Source organism: Coregonus clupeaformis, chromosome 27 (assembly GCF_020615455.1).
Source record: "Coregonus clupeaformis isolate EN_2021a chromosome 27, ASM2061545v1, whole genome shotgun sequence".
NCBI lineage: Eukaryota > Metazoa > Chordata > Actinopteri > Salmoniformes > Salmonidae > Coregonus > Coregonus clupeaformis.
This window is the reverse complement of record NC_059218.1, coordinates 22,882,738-22,903,926: the sequence shown is the minus strand read 5'-3', so window position 1 is coordinate 22,903,926 and position 21,189 is coordinate 22,882,738. Positions and strand designations below refer to the sequence as shown.

Here is a 21,189-nt window from a genome sequence, read left to right as displayed (position 1 = left end):
GGTTGTACTCATCCTTCTTCTTCCTCCAAACACGGCGAGTGGAGTTTAGTATTTTTGTCTCATCAGACCACATGACCTTCTCCCATTCCTCCTCTGGATCATCCAGATGGTCATTGGCAAACTTCAGATGGGCCTGGACATGCGCTGGCTTGAGCAGGGGGACCTTGCGTGCGCTGCAGGATTTTAATCCAAGATGGCGTAGTGTGTTACTAATGGTTTTCTTTGAGACTGTGGTCCCAGCTCTCTTCAGGTCATTGACCAGGTCCTGCCGTGTAGTCCTGGGCTGATCCCTCACCTTCCTCATGATCATTGATGCCCCACGAGGTGAGATCTTGCATGGAGCCCCAGGGTGATTGACCGTCATCTTGACCTTCTTCAATTTTCTAATAATTGCGCCAACAGTTGTTGCCTTCTCACCAAGCTGCTTGCCTATTGTCCTGAAAGCCCATCCCAGCCTTGTGCAGGTCTACAATTTTATCCCTGATGTCCTTACACAGCTTCTGGTCTTGGCCATTGTGGAGAGGTTGGAGTCTGTTTGATTGAGTGTGTGGACAGGTGTCTTTTATACAGGTAACGAGTTCAAACAGGTGCAGTTAATACAGGTAATGAGTGGAGAACAGGAGGGCTTCTTAAAGAAAAAACTAACAGGTCTGTGAAAGCCGGAATTCTTACTGGTTGGTAGGTGATCAAATATGTATGTCATGCAATAAAATGCAAATTAATTACTTAAAAATCATACAATGTGATTTTCTGTATTTTTGTTTTAGATTCCGTCTCTCACAGTTGAAGTGTACCTATGATAAAAATTACAGACCTCTACATGCTTTGTAAGTAGGAAAACCTGCAAAATCGGCAGTGTATCAAATACTTGTTCTCCCCACTGTGTATATATATATATATATATATATATATATATATATATACATATATATATATATATATATATATATATATATATATATATATATATATACATATACATATCCTTTTTTTAAATATATTTCCCTTTATTACTTTCCAACCCCACCACCCCTTCCCTAATTGGAGTAAACTAGTAAACAACAATGCTTAGGCCTCTACTTCCAGCTTATACATACTATATACATTTTATGGACACAGTCAATTTTAAAATAATTGTATTTTGTTTGTTTTTACTCATGAACTTCCTCTACCCTCAACCGCTCCGATCATTTTCATGATGTCCATCCGGTTTGCTTCTATATGCCATTGTCACGCCCTGGCTCTGGGGACTATGTTATGTTGAGCCAGGGTGTGTAAGTCTATGTTTAATTTTCTATGTTGGTCTGAGTGACTCCCAATCAGAGGCAACGAGTGTCAGCTGGGTGTCTCTGATTGGGAGCCATATTTAACTGCTTGTCTTGCACTTTGTGTTTTGTGGTTTCTTGTTCCTTTTGGTTTGGTATCGAAGGACTTCACATTTCGTTCTTTGTTTTGATCGTGTGATCTAGTAATAAATATAAATATGTTCACCCGCAACGCTGCGCCTTGGTCTTCCTCATTAGGCTCTCGGGACAGAAGAAACCACCTTAACCAGACCAAGCAGCGTGTTCAGGAGCCATCGCTGGCAGATCTCCGTGGCAACCTCGACTGGATCAAGCAGCGTGACGAGGAGAGAGGATGGACGTGGGAGGAGATGATTGCGAGTCTGGCAAGAGGGAGGAGAGACCCCCAGGAAATTTTTAGGGGGGCTCACGACGTCGGGCCAGCAGGTGTACGGGTTAGAGCGGTGCAAAGCGTTGGCAGAGAAGGCCGCCAGGTTAGGGGGCCACTGGGCACAGAGGAGAGGGAAAGTGTGGAGGCACGGCGAGAGGTACTGGGGTGTGTTACCAGTACGGTCCGGCCTGTTCCTGCCATTCCCACCAAGTCAGTGGTGCGCGTCGTCAGCCCAGCCCGGCCTGTTCCCGCCATTCCCACCAAGTCAGTGGTGCGCGTCGTCAGCCCGGCCCGGCCTGTTCCTGCCATTCCCACCAAGTCAGTGGTGCGCGTCGTCAGCCCAGCCCGGCCTGTTCCTGCCATTCCCACCAAGTCAGTGGTGCGCGTCGTCAGCCCGGCCCGGCCTGTTCCTGCCATTCCCACCAAGTCAGTGGTGCGCGTCGTCAGCCCAGCCCGGCCTGTTCCTGCCATTCCCACCAAGTCAGTGGTGTGCGTCGACAGCCCAGCCCGGCCTGTCCCTGCTCCACGCACAAAGCCTACGGTGTGCGTCGACAGCCCAGCCCGGCCCGTTCCTGCTCTCCGCACCAAGTCTGTGGTGCGCGTCGCCGCCCAGTCCGGCCCATCCAAGCTTCCCGCACCAAGCCAGTGGTGTGCGTCGTCAGCCCTGTCCGGCCCGTTCCTGCTCTCCGCACCAAGTCTGTGGTGCGCGTCGCCAGCCCGGTCCGGCCCGGTCCAAGCTCCCCGCGATCGGGTCAGTGGTGCGCGTCGTCAGCCCGGTCCGGCTCATTCCTGCTCCCCGCACAGTCAGGGGTGCGCTTCGTCAGCCCGTCCGGCCCGTTCCTCCTCCACGCATCAAGCCAGGGGTGTGCGTCGTCAGTCCAGCACAACCCGTGCCTGGGTCATGTCCGGAGCGGATCCGCCGCCGAGGCGGAGTGCCCACCCGGTCCCTCCCCTGTTGTGGTTGTTTGCGCGGCCGGAGTCCGCGCCTTTGGGGGTACTGTCACGCCCTGGCTCTGGGGACTATGTTATGTTGAGCCAGGGTGTGTAAGTCTATGTTTAATTTTCTATGTTGGTCTGAGTGACTCCCAATCAGAGGCAACGAGTGTCAGCTGGGTGTCTCTGATTGGGAGCCATATTTAACTGCTTGTCTTGCACTTTGTGTTTTGTGGTTTCTTGTTCCTTTTGGTTTGGTATCGAAGGACTTCACGTTTCGTTCTTTGTTTTGATCGTGTGATCTAGTAATAAATATAAATATGTTCACCCGCAACGCTGCGCCTTGGTCTCCCTCATTAGACGATCGTGACAGCCATATCTTTCTAACTGTGCTCTTTCACAAAAGCTCTCAACCTATAACCTATATACTTATTATGGACACAGTATGCTTTACATTAGTTATCTTGTTGTTATTAGTTGTTGTTAGTTGTTATTAGTCCCAACCTTCAGCTCCATTCAACCCCGCCCATCTATCTCTTAACACCATCCATATTGGATTTCTATTTGCCATATATTTTTCAACTGTACTGTGATGTTTTACAAAAGTTCTGAACCCTTCTATTCTCATTGTTTCTACAGATTGTAAATTGAAAATAAACATTTTTGCTAAAAGTATTATTATATTATTGATCGATTGACTATGTCTTTTCAGATCTCCCAGTAGGGTTAGCTCCAGGTAAATATTGCAATCCTTTAGCCATTCCTGGACCTGTGTCCAAAAACAAGCTACAAATGGACAGTACCAAAACTAATGATTCTGTCTCTTCGCAGCATAATCTGCAGAGCTGGGAAGATTGTTTCCCCCATATAAATAACATTCTATTGGTAGCAAGAATTTTTATAATAATTTAAATTGAAAAATTATACGTTTTGAATCCGGCGTCGTTTTGCGCATCAGTTCATAAACACTATGCCATGGAATCGATACGTCAAAAATCTCTTCCCAACTATTTTGCAATTTATATGGGATGGTTTTCAATCCTTTGGTTCTTAAATTAAACTGGTATAATTTTTATTTATCACAATTTTCTTTAACCAATTATGGTCTTTAATGCAGGGCCGACAGACAAGTTCCTTACTTTTTCCCCCTTCCACTTTCCTCTTACATTTTTGTGGTAATGCTGCAATTATTTGGTTGTAATTTTGGGTAGAGCAGATATTTCCATATGTTTTTGTTAGCTGCATGTGCGACATAACTCCACCAGTCCTACCTATGATATCATTTACGAAGATTATACCTTTTTTTTATTGCAATTTATTTTTATCAATTATTATATTTGAGTTTAACCACAATATTTGTTGCATTATTAGTTCTGTCGTTTCCAGAGGATTGAATTGAAATTGCAACCAACTTTCTATGGCTTGTTTTTTTTTAGAAATAGTGATATTTGGGAGATTATTTCCTTTTCAAATAACTGAAAGTGAGAGGTTGTAATCTGAATAAAGGGGAAAAGGCCATTCTTGAACATTGGGTGAGACAATCTGACTAATTTGGTAAAGAACCAGTTCGGATTTAAGTATAACTTTTGTATGACTGAAGCTTTTAGTGATAGGTCTAATGCTTTAATATTTAATAATTTCTGTCCTCCGAATTCATATTCATTATATAAATAGGCCAGTTTAATTTTGTCTGGCTTGCCGTTCCAAATAAAATGGAATATTTTTCTCTCATATAATTTAAAAAACTGTTCGCTAGACGTAGGCAAGACCATAAGCAATTAGGTAAACTGGGATAATACTAAAGAGTTATTTAGGGTGATCTTTCCACAAATTGACAGGTATTTACCTTTCCAGCGCCATTGTTGCTGTGGTGCCAACCTTGCTTGTTTGGTAGGGCAGACAGCACTGATTGAGTAAGCTGAACAGAGCAGCTACCTGATAAGATGTCCCACTCAATCAAAGTTGACTGAATACAGCCCTAGGTCTTTGGAAGAGCAGTGCAGAAAGCATGACATAGCCTATTCACTCCTAGGGAGCCAGCATGCCTTTCTATTCACATAACCCAGTAGGGAAGGTAAGGTATATCTCGGCATGTATCTCTTCCTCGTCCTTCTCCTCTTCCTCACCTGCAGCCCCAGTCGAACTTTCTTGGTGACCGCTGTCTCAGGGAAGATGGCTTGGACATGAGGGACCAGCATGCTGGCCAGCTGACCGCCCTCTGGGCCAATCAGGTCGCTCTCCTGCTGGACGCGGGACACCACAGCGAAGTAGAGGGGGAAGTCAGTGGAGATGATGCGGCGGATTCTCTTCTTCTCCAAGTCCTCGTGACTCTCCAGGTCTGAGGGAGGAGAGGGGCGGCAGAGAGAATGGGGCTTGGATTATGTTAATGGTTTCACATATGTTATTGTGTGTATAACATTGCTGTTACAGTAAAATGATATACTGTTGCTTACATACGAGGCCCATATGAATGGACCTGTCCTTAGACATAACAGTACATAAAGATGGCTCTACTGTAGAGAGGTGATATTTATCATTGTTTCACTGACCTTCATCCATGCCATTCAAAATGGTCTCCAGCACCTCGTCGCCATAGCGATTGCGATGCTCCTTCCATACAGAGCCGTTCTCACTGCGCAGAACAACCAGCTCCCGGTCCCCTCGACCCAGAGAAGCGAAATGGGGAATCTCCACTATCACTGGCCTATAGAGATATTAGCGCTCTACATCAGAATACTAAACATGCTATTACTATTGGAATCTATTATGATTACTGTACGATTGCTCCTACACTGTTACAATCACTACTATCACTGTCCACTGGGTAATAAGAGAAATACAAGGTCCTCACTGCCCAATCAAATACAGGTTGACAAACAAGCAGACATACAGAGATGCAGACACACACACACGTACGCACTCACCCGAGGAACTGCATACTGGAGGGCCCCAGGGAGATGATACGACTGGCCAGGCCCTCTCCCTCTACCAACGGGGGTGGGGTGGTGAGTTTCTGGGGTTTGACCAGACGACAGGTGATGCGGGTGGGGGCAGCACAGGTCCGCGGGGGGATGATGACACGCAGCCCGTGGTGTCTGCTGCCACGCATGGAGCCCCCTCGGGCATCTACCATGAAACTGACCAGGAACCTGACCAGCAACCAATGAGAACCACCATTAATTATTGAGAGAAGAACTATCCAACCGTATTTCATTCAAGTTCATTCTGATCAAATTAAATCATAAACGGTCATAATGACCTTGTAAAAGGAATGTAATCACACTGAATGGAAGAAATATGAAATAAACTGCCGATTCATTATGCTTGTAATGTGTTGGTATTGTGTATAATAGGGTGTGCAGGTCTTGTGCAACCCTGTTCCTGGAGCGCTACCGTCCTGTAGGTTTTCACTCCAACCCTAATCTAACACAACTGATTCTAATAATTAGCTGGTTAGGAAGCTGAACCAGGTTAGTTACAACTGAGGTTGGAGCGAAAACCTACAGGAGGGTAGCTCTCCAGGAACAGGGTTGGAGACCCCTGTTATAGAGGGAGTAAACTGACCCTGTGTGTATGGGGCTGGCCACTGGGCTGACATTGTCGGAGGTCTCTGTAGCAGGACTGCTGGGGATCAGAGAGTCCTCATCATACTCCTTAGGCAAGGGGACAGGGGTGTGCTGTTGAGACAGAGGGAGAGGGAGAAAGAGAGAGCACAATCTAATCATCAGCATTAACAATTGCATTTGATGAGATAAATGAATAAATCCTTTAACATTACCCCCTCAAGCAGGACAGTTTCAGGGGACACGCACGGGATTCTGGGAATAGCAGGAGAGTAGGGCCTACACCCCAAAAAGAAAGAGAAAAAGGTGAGTTGGCCAAAGAGTAATGTGGTGGAAAATAATTTCCCTCACATTATCCTCAGATGACTGGACTCTGACGCACAAAGTGTTCATTTCGACCCTGGCGCTGTCACTTACGTGGTGCCCAGGCCACCCTCAAAGTCTCTCAGGGTCTTCTTGGGGGACAGGAAATCATCATCCTGGTCCTTGAGGTCGTCAAGCTTCAGGTAGCGAGCGCCATCCATCCCCAGCAACTCATCACCTGCAGAGCACAGAGAGACGTCAGAGAAACAAAAACCAAAGGTGCAGAAAGAGAGAGAGAAGAGAGAGAAATTACTTGATAGGTCTAGACCAGGGGTGTCAAACTCATTCCATGGAGGGCCTAGTGTCTGCTGGTTTTAGTTTTTTCCTTTCAATTAAGACCTAGGCAACCAGGTGAGGAGAGTTCCTTACCAATCAGTGACCTTAATTCATCAATCAAGTCCAAGGGAGGAGTGAAAACCCGCAGACAATCAGCCCTCCGTGGAATGAGTTTGTCTAGACTGTTACATGTGTCAAAATACCACTCCCCACTGCCGCCCACCATCCTAGTATTACCATATATAGTAACATCACCAAGCTATTTCAGATCGGAATAGAGTCAAACCGACAACAACCACAGCCAATGGAGACCAATGGAAAAAACAATACGATTGACAACACAGAATAGAACACACACTGCATGGTACACAGCATGGCACCCGGTTACAGCTTTAGTGAGCATGCCCGTTAGAGATTTCTGTATGGGAGAGAATGCCTTTGTTACTGAAAAAGGTTATTATAACTACGAGCAGTTATATATGGGTATACACAGTCACTATGTTCATGCTGATCCTTGAGTGCTTCTCAGCTGGAGTTGTATCTGTGTAATTAGTCTGTTGATCAATTAAGCACTGCAGGACTGGATCCCTCAGTGACAGAATGGTGTTCGTTCTATTTTTCTCTTGTTATATTTCTACTTTCTAAATTCTGATGTAGTCATGTCAATGAAGAATCCATGGACAGGTGTTGTTAACACTGGTAAAGGAAAATATCATGACCACATCACATGCAAATGAAACGCTGACATTGTCGTTACATTGAGCATAGACGAAGAGAGAGAGAGAGAGAGAGATAGGAAAGGGAAATAGAGAGAAAAAGAGAAAGATAGCTAGGGGGTGGAGGTAGAGAAGAGGATAGCAGGAAAAAGTTTTGACAGAGAGACGGTTATGAAGAGAGATTGATAGGGATTAGAGAATGAGAAAGTTCTTGCAATGGAGGCACATACGAGCCACCGAACGACCGGACAAAGCAGAGATAAGGACAGTCCTACCTAATGTTAGCGCTGCAACACCTACAAATCAAATGGAAAAAGGCATTGTTTAGGCTAGTCATTTAGGTTCAGAGATAGACTTCAGTCCTCTGCCATGACACTGAACCTGGGCTGACTATCACAACCAAAACACAAGACACGCAGAAGTACTATTTTTGACAGAAATCTTACACGCAAACAAGGGACGTGTCTTGAGTGCCCCAACCTACCCTCATCCTCTGAAACATCCAATATCTCATCTACTGTCTCAGGGAAACTCATCCGATGTTTCTCTGTGGTGATCTGTGAAAAACGTCAAGAAAAGGAGAGAGAAATTAATGATATCAACTGACATGCTCAGATATGTAATTCCAGTCAACATGTTTCTGTACTGTAGCTCAGAGTTTCACACCACACACAAATACACTAGTAACCATGTGAATTAGAAGTGCTGCTTACCACGGAAACGGCCTCATCGGTGACCAATTTCAGCACATCAATGACAGAGATGTAACCCAGTCGTTTGGCAATACCCAGAGGAGAGGTCCCATTCTACCACAGAGAACAGAGACAGATAGGAGATACACAGATCAGACACCAGACGAAGGCTGTAAATGTGAGCATGATGGAAGAAATGAGTAGAGGAAAGCAAATAAGGGAAAAAGATGAAGAAGTGAAGAGAAGATAAGAAAAGAGAATAGAGTAAGGGAAGAGCAGATCTACAGGAGAAGGGTGTATATGAGGGATGAGGAAAGAGGAGGAAGGATGTGCTTACGGTGGTGATCTCGTTGGGCAGGGCTCCGTGTTTGAGCAGCAGGGTGACTATGTCAGTATGACCCTGCTGGGCAGCCTGGTGCAGGGGAGTGTAGCCCACCTATAGAGGGGGTGGAGAGAGAGAGAGAGAGAGAGAGAGAGAGAGAGAGAGAGAGAGAGAGAGAGAGAGAGAGAGAGAGAGAGAGAGAGAGAGAGAGAGAGAGAGAGAGAGAGAGAGAGAGAGAGAGAGAGAGAGAGAGAGAGAGAGAGAGAGAGAGAGAGAGAGAGAGAGAGAGAGAGAGAGAGAGAGAGAGAGAGAGAGAGAAAGGGTGTTAAATTCAATGCAATCCTCTTACCAAGACTGCTGACATTGACATGCCATTATTCAACAGAAATTCCATGTCCAATCTAATGTAATGGGAGTGATGTGACAGCAGCCTGAAGGTGGTAGTGACGTGAGACAGGGCAGAGCCACACTAATAGAGGCCACGTGTAAGGAGGAGTGTAGCAGCAGCTTCTCACTCTGGTCTTGCAGTTCACATGAGCCTGCTGCTGCAGGAGGAATTTCACCATCTTGATGTTGCCATAGTGACAGGCCACATGAAGCGCTGTGTAGCCCATCTAAAAGAGAGATGGCGAGAGAGAGGGGGGGACCTTAGTGAGGGTTGGCTGTGTTTCAGTGGCCTCATTATTGCCTCATTATAAACAGCTTGGTTGCTCTGATATACCTTGAACAGTCCTGCCAGTAAAATATTATTGGAATTTGAGAGAGTGTGCATAATGTATGAAAGTATTGGAAATGGCATGCCATCATAGCATGTGGTGCATTATGCTGCTTATACTGAACCCCACTCTACTGAATATAAGAAAAAGTGTACATTACACTATATATTGTACACTGTGTTACGAGGTTTGTGGTTGATTTCATGCAGCATGTCTTACCCGTGAGGCTGCGTAGACTGATGCCCCCTGTTTGACCAGGGTGTCTGCTATCCCCACGTGACCTTCCTGGGCCACCAGGTGCAGAGGGGTCAGTCCATTCTGAGAGACACAGGGGGAACAGGAGGAATACAGTAGGCTGCTGGTCAGTCTGTTCACTAACCAGCTCTGAGTCAGTCTGAGTCACAGTGCACCATCAAATCTCTACCACAATATGCATGCCATACTAGAAGGTAATTACAGTAACCGCTTTGACCCAGTGATCGAAACATCATGCCCTGTGGCCCTCAACACTTTATCTTACCATGAGTCCATCAAACCCTGTACAACTTCGCTAGCTATCCCTGAAAGCTTGCCTCAAACCCTCCTGAGCTCAGATATGTACAGTCCAGTACCTTGTTCCCGAGGTTGACATTGGCCAGTTTGGAGATGAGAAGGGCCACCATGTCTGGCTGGCCCTCCTGGGAGGCCAGGTGGAGGGGCGTGACCCCCTGGAGGGACTCAGCGTTGGCCAAGGCTCCATACTGCAGCAGGCAGCCAGCCGCCTCCATCTGGTTCTGCTTGGCTGCAATGTGCAGGGGAGTGTAGCCGTTCTATAGACAGACACAGGGAGTCAGCAGGGTTGGGGTAATACACTGGATCATCAATTGGTGGGTCGTATTCATCATACTGTACAGTAGTTACCAATGAACCTGAAAGGGGGGATATACTAGTACTGCTATGTGTGAGTGGTGTGTGTGTTACATCGTTCCTCTTACCCGGGCAGTGCTGTGTGCATTGCCTCCCTTGCTGACCAGCAGCTTGACCACGTCCAGGTTGTTGTGATGGACGGCCACGTGTAGAGGAGTCAGGCCGTTCTGCTTGGACACACATACACACACTTACTGTCACTAGCTATCTAAACAACAGAATATCAGTCTGCCTTTGTGGGCGCATGTTTAAATGAGAAATAATGTCTAAAATGGTGGAACACGCTGATTCCTTTTGGGCTGTGATAAATGACGGTCAGTACATAGAATATGGGGTTTATTTGTTAGTTGGGTCACAGGAAAGTTCCATAAGCTTTAGGTGGGTCACAGCACTGAGAAGTATGCTTAACACTGCTAAAAAGCACAGGACAGTCCGTGCTGTGTTGCTGTGTGTTTCTATACCTTTCCAGCCGCATTGGGGTTGGCTCCTCTCTCCAGCAGCAGCTCGACCACGTCCACTTTGCCGTACTTACAGGCAACATGGAGAGGAGTGAATCCTTTCTGCTTGGACACACAAACACAGATTCAGCATGAGCAGAATAACTAAAAGAGGTAAGGTGTGAAGGGATTAGGAGTGAGAGGTATGAGCTTGAGAGAAAAATGGGGTTAGAGGGAGAGAGATAGAAAGAGAGAGAGGGTGAGGGAAAGAGAGAGAGAAAGAGAGAAAGAGAGAAAAAGAAAAGTCAGTAAATTAAAGGAGAACCTTTGTCATCTTGGTTTGTTGGGCCGACCCGTCCAGGAGGATGCGGGTGGTGTGGGCGTGTCCCTCACGGGCGGCAATGTGTAAGGGGGTGTGGCCAGCGGTGGTAGCCGAATCAGGATTGGCCTTGTGCTCCAGGAGCAGCTTGACCAGCTCCTTATGTCCCATCCGGGCCGCACAGTGCAGAGGGGTCTGGTCATCCTAGAGAGAGAGAGAGAGAGAGATGGAGAGAGAGAGTGAGGAGAAACAGAGGTTGGAATGATATACGTGTAAGCAATTGTATTTAGCTAGCAGTAACATTAAGGTATTTGTGCAATGTATGCTGTTGTAAAGATAGTAACTGAAGAAAATAAAATATATACAGTACCAGTCAAAAGATTGGACACCTACTCATTCAAGGGTTTTTCTTTATTTTTACTATTTTCTACATAATAGTGAAGACATCAAAACTATGAAATAACACATATGGAATTATGAAGTAACCAAAAAAGTGTTAAACAAATCCAAATATATTTTATATTTTAGATTCTTCAAAGTAGTCACCCTTGGCCTTGATGACAGCTTTGCACACTCTTGGCATTCCCTCAACCAGCTTCACCTGGAATTCTGTTCCAACAGTCTTGAAGGAGTTCCCACATATGCTGAGCACTTGTTGGCTGCTTTTCCTTCACTCTGCGGTCCAACTCATCCCAAACCATCTCAATTGGGTTGAGGTTGGGTGATTGTGGAGGCCAGGTCATCTGATGCAGCACTACATCACTCTCCTTCTTGGTCAAATAGCCCTTACACAGCCTGGAGGTGTGTTGGGTCATTGTCCTGTTGAAAAACAAATGATAGTCCCACTAAGGCCAAACCAGATAGGATGGCGTATCTCTGCAGAATGCTGAGGTAGCCATGCTGGTTAAGTGTGCCTTGAATTCTAAATAAATCACAGACCGTGTCACCAGCAAAGCACCCCCACACCATCACATCTCCTCCTCCATGTTTCACGGTGGGAACCACACATAAAGAGATCATCCGTTCACCTACTCTGCATCTCATTGGAACCAAAAATCTCAAATTTGGATTCATCAGACCAAAGAACAGATTTCCACCGGTCTAATGTCCATTAGTCGTGTTTCTTGCCCCAACAAGTATCTTCTTATTGGTGTCCTGTAGTAGTGGTTTCTTTGCAGTAATTCGACCATGAAGGCCTGTTTCACACAGTCTCCTCTGAAAGTTGATGTTGAGATGTGTCTGTTACATGAACTCTGTGAAGCATTTATTTGGGCTGCAATTTCTGAGGCTGGTAACTCTAATGAACTTATCCTCTGCAGCAGAGGTAACTCTGGGTCTAACTTTCCTGTGAAGGTCCTCATGAGAGCCAGTTTCATCATAGCGCTTGATGGTTTTTGCGACTGCGCTTGAAGAATCTTCCGTATTGACTGACCTTCATGTCTTAAAGTAATGATGGACTGTCGTTTCGCTTTGCTTATTTGAGCTGTTCTTGCTATAATATGGACTTGGTCTTTTACCAAATAGGGCTATCTTCTGTATACCACCCCTACCTTGTCAAACACAACTGATTGGCTCAAATGCATTAAGAAGGAAAGAAATTCCACAAATTAACTTTTAACAAGACACACCTGTTAATTGAAATGCATTCCAGGTGACTACCTCATGAAGCTGGTTGAGAGAATGCCAAGAGTGTGCAAAGCTATCATCAAGGCAAATGGTGGCTACTTTGAAGAATCTAAAATCTAAAATATATTTTGATTTGTTTAACACTTATTTGTTTACTACATGATTCCATATGTGTTATTTCATAGTTTGGATGTCTTCACTATTATTCTACAATGTAGAAAATAGTAAAAATAAAGAAAAACCCTGGAATGAGTAGGTGTCTCCAAACATTTGACTGGTACTGTGTATATGTGCCAGGGGCGCAACTTTCACATTCAGCATTTCTGTCCCACCCAGTTCTATCATTGGAATGTGATACAAAACGAGGCAACGGTGTGCTCTAAGACCATGCGGACGCCTCCGAGCTGTCGGGTAGGCTGTTTGGAGTGTTTATCCGAATGGATAATTGTAAAAAATATATTATTATATTATTTTGTCCCCCCCACTTCTAAAACCATAGTTGTGCCCCTGATATGTGCCATGTGTTGGTGGTTTTGAATGTGTATGTCACGCCCTGACCTGGAGAGACTGTTATTCTCTAGGTAGTTAAACTCTAGGTTTTGTATTTCTATGTTTGGCCGGGTGTGGTTCCCAATCAGAGGCAGCTGTCACTCGTTGTCTCTGATTGGGGATCATACTTAGGCAGCCAGTTTTCCTGCCTGGGTTGTGGGATCTTGTTTGTGTTCCTGTTAGGCTTGTATGTGTATAGCCCTTTGGTCTTCATGTTACGTTGTTTCTTGTTTTGTTGTATGTTTATTGAGGTAATAAACATGTACGCTTTTCACGCTGCACCTTGGTCCGACCCGTCTCTCAACGATCGTGACAGTGTATTCCAACCAGGTCAGAGTTTGTAGCAAAACATTATGAATGCTCATAGATGTGTATGGCTGCATGACAGTGTGTACAGTACCTTAGCCTTGGCGTCCACCTGGGCTGTGTTCTGCAGCAGGAACAGAGCCACCTCACAGTGGCCCGCCCTGGATGCCATGTGGAGGGGCGTCTCCACTTTCTGTCACACAAACACAGGTCAGAGGTCACATAGCCTGTCACAACTACTCTGACATTAAACACATGACTATGCTATGCAATATCAATAACACACATCAACTAAAATATCACATTATACACACAGAGAACAGGCTTTAGTCATCCAATCCTTACCAATGCATGGACCAGATACCAATCCATCTATCATAACCTTTGCTGGTGTTCATTTCAACATAGGAATAAGATAAGTTACTACGAGTCCATCAGAGAGCGATGGATATTTCTCCCGTGTCAGTAATAAAGGTTATAAAGGGGCTGCCTCTCACCACGTTGGAGGCGTTGGGAGAAGCTCCTCTGTGGAGCAGGTTCTTCACAATGTTCAGGTGGCCCATGAAGGCTGCTACATGCAGGGGAGTCAGACCAGACTATGTAAGGGGGGGGGGGGGGCATATGAAGAGAGAGAAGGGTTAAGGTATTATATAAATCCATCTCCATCAGGCCTACATTCTCACTTTCAGACCTTTTGTAATGGCACAATTGGCACTAAACGATTGCAACAATTACAAACAGTAGTACACCATATCCTGCAAACCCATTGCTCTTCAAAATAGTGTTATCTCACCTCTGTGACGGCCTCCAGGGAGGCAGAGTGTTTCAGAAGCAGGTCCATGGAGCGCATGTGGTTCTTCTTACAGGCAATGTGGAGGGGAGTGAACCCATTCTGTACAAAGTCACAACATTTTGCTAATTCAGCATAGGGTTATGATAGGTATGCACAAAATGGGAGAAAGCATTTAGATATGGAGAAGGTCCTGCCTGAAATTGTCCAATAACAACCCTCATTCATACTTCATAATGTTTTCTACTGTTTGTGCCTACTGAACGTGACCCACTTATAAAAGCTCAGTATACCTGACCAATTGACAGCTACAGTACACCTCACCCTAAGCACCAGTATAGAGAATTAGAAGGACACTTAAGAGCTGCTGACCAGTGCACGTGCGTTGGCCTTGGCCCCCTTGTCCAGCAGCACTTTGGCCATGCGGTGGTGACCACAGTGGGCCGCCACGTGTAGAGGGGTCAGGTGGTCCAGCGTGATGTCATCGATCTCAGCGTTGTACTGGAGGAGCTGCCTCACACAGTCCATGTGGTCTCCCTGGGCCGCCATGTGGATGGGGGACAGGCCATTCTGGAGGGGAGACAGGGAGGATAGGGAGATAGAAGAGAAAGATAGAGGGAATGAAAGAGAAACAGAGAGAAGAGCAGTGTAAGACATTTGAGAGGGAAAAAAATAGATACATTAATAATACTGAAATAAGTCACGGGTCAGTGTTGTTTGCAGAGAATCATTTGGCATTGGTTACTGCTGAAAATGCTTTAATAGTGATGTTAATGGTGTGATATTGCGCCAAGGTGATCATAAAGTAGGGCCCTTTATTTTCCCCATAGTGGACCCCGAGAGGCCTGTGGCTGACCTTGGTCTTGGCCTGGATGGGAGCCCCCTGGTCCAGCAGGAGATCGATGATCCTCACGTGACCGTTCCTGGCCGCACAGTGCAAAGGGGTCAGCTCATCCTAAAGAGAGTGAAGAAGCCAGGTAGGGTTAAACAGTTTTCAAGTCAAATGGCAGAAAGGGGAGGATAAGGAGGAGGAAGAGGAGAAAGTGTGGGGTTACAGTACCTTGGTCATGGCGTCTATCTGGGCCCCTCTGTCCAGCAAAAGCCGAACCATGATCGCATTACCCCTCCTGGAGGCTATGTGCAGGGGGGTGATACCATTCTGAGAGGGGGAGAACAATTTCTAAATCAATTGAATCAAAGACTCTTCTGTTAGGAAATGCGGTCTTTGAGGGACTATGATATCTATGTCATGATTAAGGCTGATACAGTAGCTACAGTAGAGGTGAGGGTTAATGGACTGACCTTGGGAGTATAGTTGACATTGGCGCCTCTGTTTATTAGCAGTTGGGCCACACTCAGGTTCTCATAGTGAGCTGCGATGTGGAGAGGAGTGAAGCCAGTCTAGAGAGAGAGCGAGAGAGAGCGAGAGAGCGAGAGAGCGAGATAGCGAGAGAGCGAGAGAGCGAGAGAGCGAGAGAGCGAGAGAGAGAGAGAGAGAGAGAGAGAGAGAGAGAGAGAGAGAGAGAGAGAGAGAGAGAGAGAGAGAGAGAGAGAGAGAGAGAGAGAGAGAGAGAGAGAGAGAGAGAGAGAGAGAGAGAGAGAGAGAGAGAGTCCCCTAAGTAAGCTGGTCCTGGGGCTCTGTTCACAAACAGAGCCCCAGGACAACAACAACACAATTAGACTCAACCAAATCATGAGAAAACAAAAAGAGAATTACTTGACACATTGGAAAGAACAAACAAAAAAACAGAGCAAACTAGAATGCTATTTTGCCCTAAACAGAGAGTACACAGTGGCAGAATAACTGACCACTGTGACTGACCCAAACTTAAGGAAAGCTTTGACTATGTACAGACTCAGTGAGCATAGCCTTGCTATTGAGAAAGGCCGCCGTAGGCAGACCTGGCTCTCAAGAGAAGACAGGCTATGTGCACACTGCCCACAAAATGAGGTGGAAACTGAGCTGCACTTCCTAACCTCCTGCCAAATGTATGACCATATTAGACACACATATTTCCCTCAGATTACAGCGATCCACAAAGAATTCGAAAACAAACCCAATTTTGATAAACTCCCTTATCTACTGGGTGAAAAACCACAGTGTGCCATCACAGCTGCAAGATTTGTGACCTGTTGCCACAAGAAAAGGGCAACCAGTGAAGAACAAACACCATTGTAAATACAACCCATATTTATGTTTATTTATTTTCCCATTTGTACTTTAACTATTTGCACATTGTTACAACACTGTATATATACATAATATGACATTTGAAATGTCTATTCTTTTGGAACTTCTGAGTGTAATGTTTACTGTTAATATTTATTGTTTATTTCACTTTTGTTTACTATCTACTTCACTTGCTTTGGCAATGTTAACATACGTTTCCCATGCCAATAAAGCCCTTAAATTGAAATTGAATTGAATTGAGAGAGAGAGAGAGAGAGAGAGAGAGAGAGAGAGAGAGAGAGAGATATTATTATCATCCATGTTTGCAGGCAGCTTTTTTGTTAATCAATCAATCAAATGTCTTCATAAAGCCCTTTTTACATCAGCAGATGTCACAAAGTGCTATTCAGAAACCCAGCCTAAAACCCCAAACAGCAAGCAATGCAGATAATCACCTTTGTTGCTATTGTTTATCTGCAATTCAACACAACAGTGTTTTGACTGATGACATCAGCTAATGACATCAGCATATTAAGGCTTAACAAGTCATCAGTCACACCCGCACACACACACAGTGAGTAGTACCTTGCTGAGGACGTCGGGGTTAGGGTCATTCTGCAGCAGCACTGCGGCAGTGCGTGTGTCGTCGTTGCGTGCAGCGATGTGTAGGGCAGGAAGACGGACCTTGCCCTTGGTGCCATAGTTGATGAGCAGGGCCACCATGTTCTCATGACCCTGCTGGAGAGCCACCGCCAGCGGCGTGAACCCATCCTGACAGACAGGGGAAGAGAGAGGGAGGGAGAAGGTTGGATAGAGGGAGGGGTGGCCAGGGAGTAAGGTCAAAAGGGAGAAAGGAGGAGAGGGAAGGACAGAGGGAGAGGTAGCGAGGCAGTAAGGTAAGAAGGGAGAAAGAGGAGGAAAGGAGGGAGAAGGAGGTAAGGAAGGTCAACATAGGGTGCAAGGGGGTGGGAGGAAAAGAGGGAGGGGAGGGAGGGGAGGGAGGAAAAGGGAGACAAGCCAAGTGATAATGGAAGGGTTGAGAAGGGTAAGTAGAAGGAGAGGAAGAGAGAGCGAAAGAAAATGAAGATGGGGCGGAGGACAAGAGGAAAGGAAAATGTGATACATTATAAATTAAGATTACTGTAATGGAAAGAGGAGAGATTGTCTAGTGGACTAAAGCCAATACACATCTGAGAAGAATGACTCTGTAGGCCTTTACTCACCTCTGTTGGAAGGCTCTGATTTGCTCCATTCTCTAACAGGAACTTCACTACCTCTAAATGGTTCTCTTGTGCTGCCATGTAGAGGGGACTGAAGCCTTTCTGTAAGGAAGAGGCACATGATGCATGGTTACCAGTAGGGCTGTGGCGGTCATGACATTTTGTCAGCCGGTGATTGTCAAGAAAAAAATTGCCGGTCTCACAGTAACTGACCGTTAATTAACATAAACACGTTTAGCATCTCCTTGCTTCCACGCATAGCCTAAAAGCCACTGATCCAGACCTTTGGAACATCTACATTTCATATAGCCTAAACCATCACAATAAATCCATTATTTATTTTAGACAGGTCTAAAGAAACATGATATAAAGAAACTGTAGTCTATTTCAGAAGAATAGAATAGCATATTCTGAGTTGTCCTTATGTTAGGCCCTGATTCTCATCGATGGGGCTGTAATGGAACAGGTTGAGAGCTTCAATTTCCTTGGTGTCCACATCACCAACAAACTATCATGGTCCAAACACACCAAGACAGTCGTGAAGAGGGCACGACAACACCTATTCCCCCTCAGGAGACTGAAAAGATTTGGCATGGGTCCTCAGATCCTCAAAAAGTTATACAGCTGCACCATCGAGAGCATCCTGCCTGGTATGGCAACTGCTCAGCCTCCGACCGCAAGACACTACAGAGGGTAGTGCGTACGGCCCAGTACATCACTGGGGCCAAGCTTCCTGCCATCCAGGACCTCTATACCAGGCGGTGTCAGAGGAAGGCCCAGAAAATGGTCAAAGACTCCAGCCACCTTAGTCATAGACTGTTCTCTCTGCTACCGCACAGCAAGGGGTACCGGAGCGCCAAGTCTAGGTCCAAAAGGCTTCTTAACAGCTTCTACCCTCAAGCCATAAGACTCCTGAACAGCTAATCATGGCTACCCAGACTATTTGAGGTGTCCCCCCATCCCACCCCACCCCCTCTTTTACGCTGCTGCTTCTCTCTGTTTATTATCTATGCATAGTCACTTTAACTCTACCCACATGTACATATTACCTTTATTTTACTGCTGCTCTTTAATATATATATATATATATATATATATATATAATTTCTATATATTTTTTATATATTTTTTTACTTATCAATTTTTTACTTAACACTTATTTTTCTTAAAACTGCATTGCTGGTTAAGGGCTTGTAAGTAAGCATTTCACTGTAAGGTCTACACCTGTTGTATTCGGCGCATGTAGCAAATACAATTTGATTTGATTTGATCTGGCTACGCCATATGGCTGTGGGCTACACTAGTTCATTTAGCAGACAAGATAAGCTTAGAATTCCGTGGCATTATTTTATATTATTTTATAGTATGAAGAATACACTTGAACATAGCTGAATAAAGTATAACGGATATTTTCTACAAACGATCTCCAGGGAGTGTGCACATGCTGCTATTCTGTGTTGAGTGGTTAACAAAGAAACAGGTCCTACTATATGCTTAATTTAGAATTATTTATGCAACTTTAGTTTGGGCTATATGTTTTTGTTTGTAATACATTCTAAGGCTGGCTGCATGATGCCTCAAATTTCAAGGTGGCATCCCCCTTGTGTGGCCGTAATGCCCCCTACAAAATCCATTCCTTTTGCGGCCAGCGGCTGCCAATCGCCGTGCTTCTTAGCACCTCTCACTCACATGGCTCTCTCAGATATCTCAATTGGTATTAGTCAATGCCCGTCATGTGATTGGGTTCTTCTCACAGGCATCTCAGCTCCGAAGTAGGCTACAAGTGAAGACAGACACATCGGGGACGCAACTGCCCGCGTCCCTCTTAGCGAATTCTGAGGCGCATATTGAAGATGTTAGAAGATTTGAAAAAGTTGAAAAAAATATGCATGCATTGTTTATTTTCTTACTGCACACGCTGGGCATCATTCACAAATGATAATACATAATTCACAAGTGATAGGCTAATATTGTCACCCATCAGACTATTCTTAATTTAATCTTGTATTTACATATAGTAAATAATATAGAGTACCAGTCAAAAGTTTGGACACACCTACTCATTCAAGGGTTTTTCTTTATATTTGCTATTTTCTACATTGTAGAATAATAGTGAAGACATCAAAACTATGAAATAACACATATGGGATCATGTAGTAACCAAAAAAGTGTTAAACAAATCAAAATATATTTCAGATTCTTCAAAGTAGCCACCCTTTGCCTTGATGACAGCTTTGCATACTCTTGGCATTCTCTCAACCAGCTTCATGAGGAATGCTTTTCCAACAGTTTTGAAGGAGTTCCCACATATGCTGAACACTTGTTGGCTGCCTTTCCTTCACTCTGCGGTCCAACTCATCCCAAACCATCTCAGTTGGGTTGAGGTATAGTGACTGTGGAGGCCAGGTCATCTGATGCAGCACTCCATCACTCTCCTTGGTCAAAAAGCCCTTACACAGCCTGGAGGTGTGTTTTGGGTCACATTCCTGTTGAAAAACAAATGATAGTCCCACAAAGCGCAAACCAGATGGGATGGTGTGGTAGCCATTCTGTCTAAGTGTGCCTTGAATTCTAAATAAATCACTGACAGTGTCACCAGCAAAGCACCCCCACACCATCACACCATCTCCTCCATGCTTCACGGTGGGAACACACATGTGGAGATCATCCGTTCACCTACTCTGCGTCTCACAAAGACACGGCGATTGGAACCAAAAATCTCAAATTTGGACTCATCAGACCAAAGGACAGATTTCCACCGGTCTAATGTCCATTGCTCGTATTTCTTGGCCCAAGCAAGTCTCTTCTTCTTATTGGTGTCCTTTAGTAGTGCACACCTGTTAATTGAAATGCATTCCAGGTGACTACCTTATGAAGCTGGTTGAGAGAATGCCAAGAGTGTGCAAAGCTGTCATCAAGGCAAAGGGTGGCTACTTTGAAGAATCTCAAATATAAAATATATTTTGATTTGTTTAACACTTCTTTGGTTACTACATGATTTTATATGTGTTATTTCATAGTTTTGATGTCTTCACTGTTATTCTACAATGTAGAAAATAGTAAAAATAAAGAAATACCCTTGAATGAGTTGTTAGGCCTACTGCTGATAGGTAGCTCTCTCTGCTCTCTCCCTCCCCTCTGTCTGTCCTTGATTGCAGGAGTGAAGTCTGGTGTGCGGGAGTCAGGGTTCCAGCTGCAGCTCATTCACCATATCACCTCAGCCTTTAAGACCCGGTCAAACTTACCACTCATCGTCAGATCATAGTCAAGACGACCATGTTAGTCTCGCTGCCGACTCAACCTGGTTATTTTTGCTCTTTGTGTTTTTGGTCTGTTCTATTTACTTTTTCTCCTGTGCCACAGATATTTGGAACCTGACTCCTGCCTCCGCTTCACTCCTGCCACCACCATCCTGCTCTCCATTACCGGACCTCTCTTTTGGACTCACCACGGACACTAGGACATTACGGTACCACACCTGCCCTGATCTGGATCTGTTACCCTCCCTGTACCTGGACTTGCTCTTCCCATATATTTGGAAACCTGGACTTTGAACATTGTAAATAAACCTGTTAAAACTTCTCTGGCTTGGTGTACTTGTCTGCATTTGG

General features: G+C 45.1%; 1 protein-coding gene across 3 annotated transcripts in view; it reads right to left on the bottom strand.

Moving 5' to 3' along the window:
• LOC121541631 (ankyrin-1) overlaps nt 1–21,189 on the bottom strand; it is a 128,946-nt gene that overhangs the window by 30,546 nt on the left and 77,211 nt on the right. For 2 of the 3 annotated variants that reach the window (XM_045208079.1, XM_045208080.1), the window contains exons 5-29: nt 17,582–17,680; nt 16,944–17,129; nt 15,491–15,589; nt 15,249–15,347; nt 15,045–15,143; nt 14,561–14,758; nt 14,192–14,290; nt 13,896–13,994; nt 13,493–13,591; nt 10,924–11,121; nt 10,623–10,724; nt 10,230–10,331; nt 9,867–10,064; nt 9,475–9,573; nt 9,055–9,153; nt 8,555–8,653; nt 8,239–8,331; nt 8,010–8,082; nt 7,801–7,821; nt 6,588–6,711; nt 6,386–6,449; nt 6,172–6,284; nt 5,532–5,756; nt 5,157–5,311; nt 4,734–4,945 (exon numbers count right to left, since the gene is read on the bottom strand). In XM_045208079.1, coding sequence (XP_045064014.1) covers nt 4,734–4,945; nt 5,157–5,311; nt 5,532–5,756; nt 6,172–6,284; nt 6,386–6,449; nt 6,588–6,711; nt 7,801–7,821; nt 8,010–8,082; nt 8,239–8,331; nt 8,555–8,653; nt 9,055–9,153; nt 9,475–9,573; nt 9,867–10,064; nt 10,230–10,331; nt 10,623–10,724; nt 10,924–11,121; nt 13,493–13,591; nt 13,896–13,994; nt 14,192–14,290; nt 14,561–14,758; nt 15,045–15,143; nt 15,249–15,347; nt 15,491–15,589; nt 16,944–17,129; nt 17,582–17,680 — 3,054 coding nt within the window. The remainder of the gene's footprint in view (nt 1–4,733; nt 4,946–5,156; nt 5,312–5,531; nt 5,757–6,171; nt 6,285–6,385; nt 6,450–6,587; nt 6,712–7,800; nt 7,822–8,009; nt 8,083–8,238; nt 8,332–8,554; nt 8,654–9,054; nt 9,154–9,474; nt 9,574–9,866; nt 10,065–10,229; nt 10,332–10,622; nt 10,725–10,923; nt 11,122–13,492; nt 13,592–13,895; nt 13,995–14,191; nt 14,291–14,560; nt 14,759–15,044; nt 15,144–15,248; nt 15,348–15,490; nt 15,590–16,943; nt 17,130–17,581; nt 17,681–21,189) is intronic. The other variant, XM_041850791.2, reaches the window with a different exon arrangement.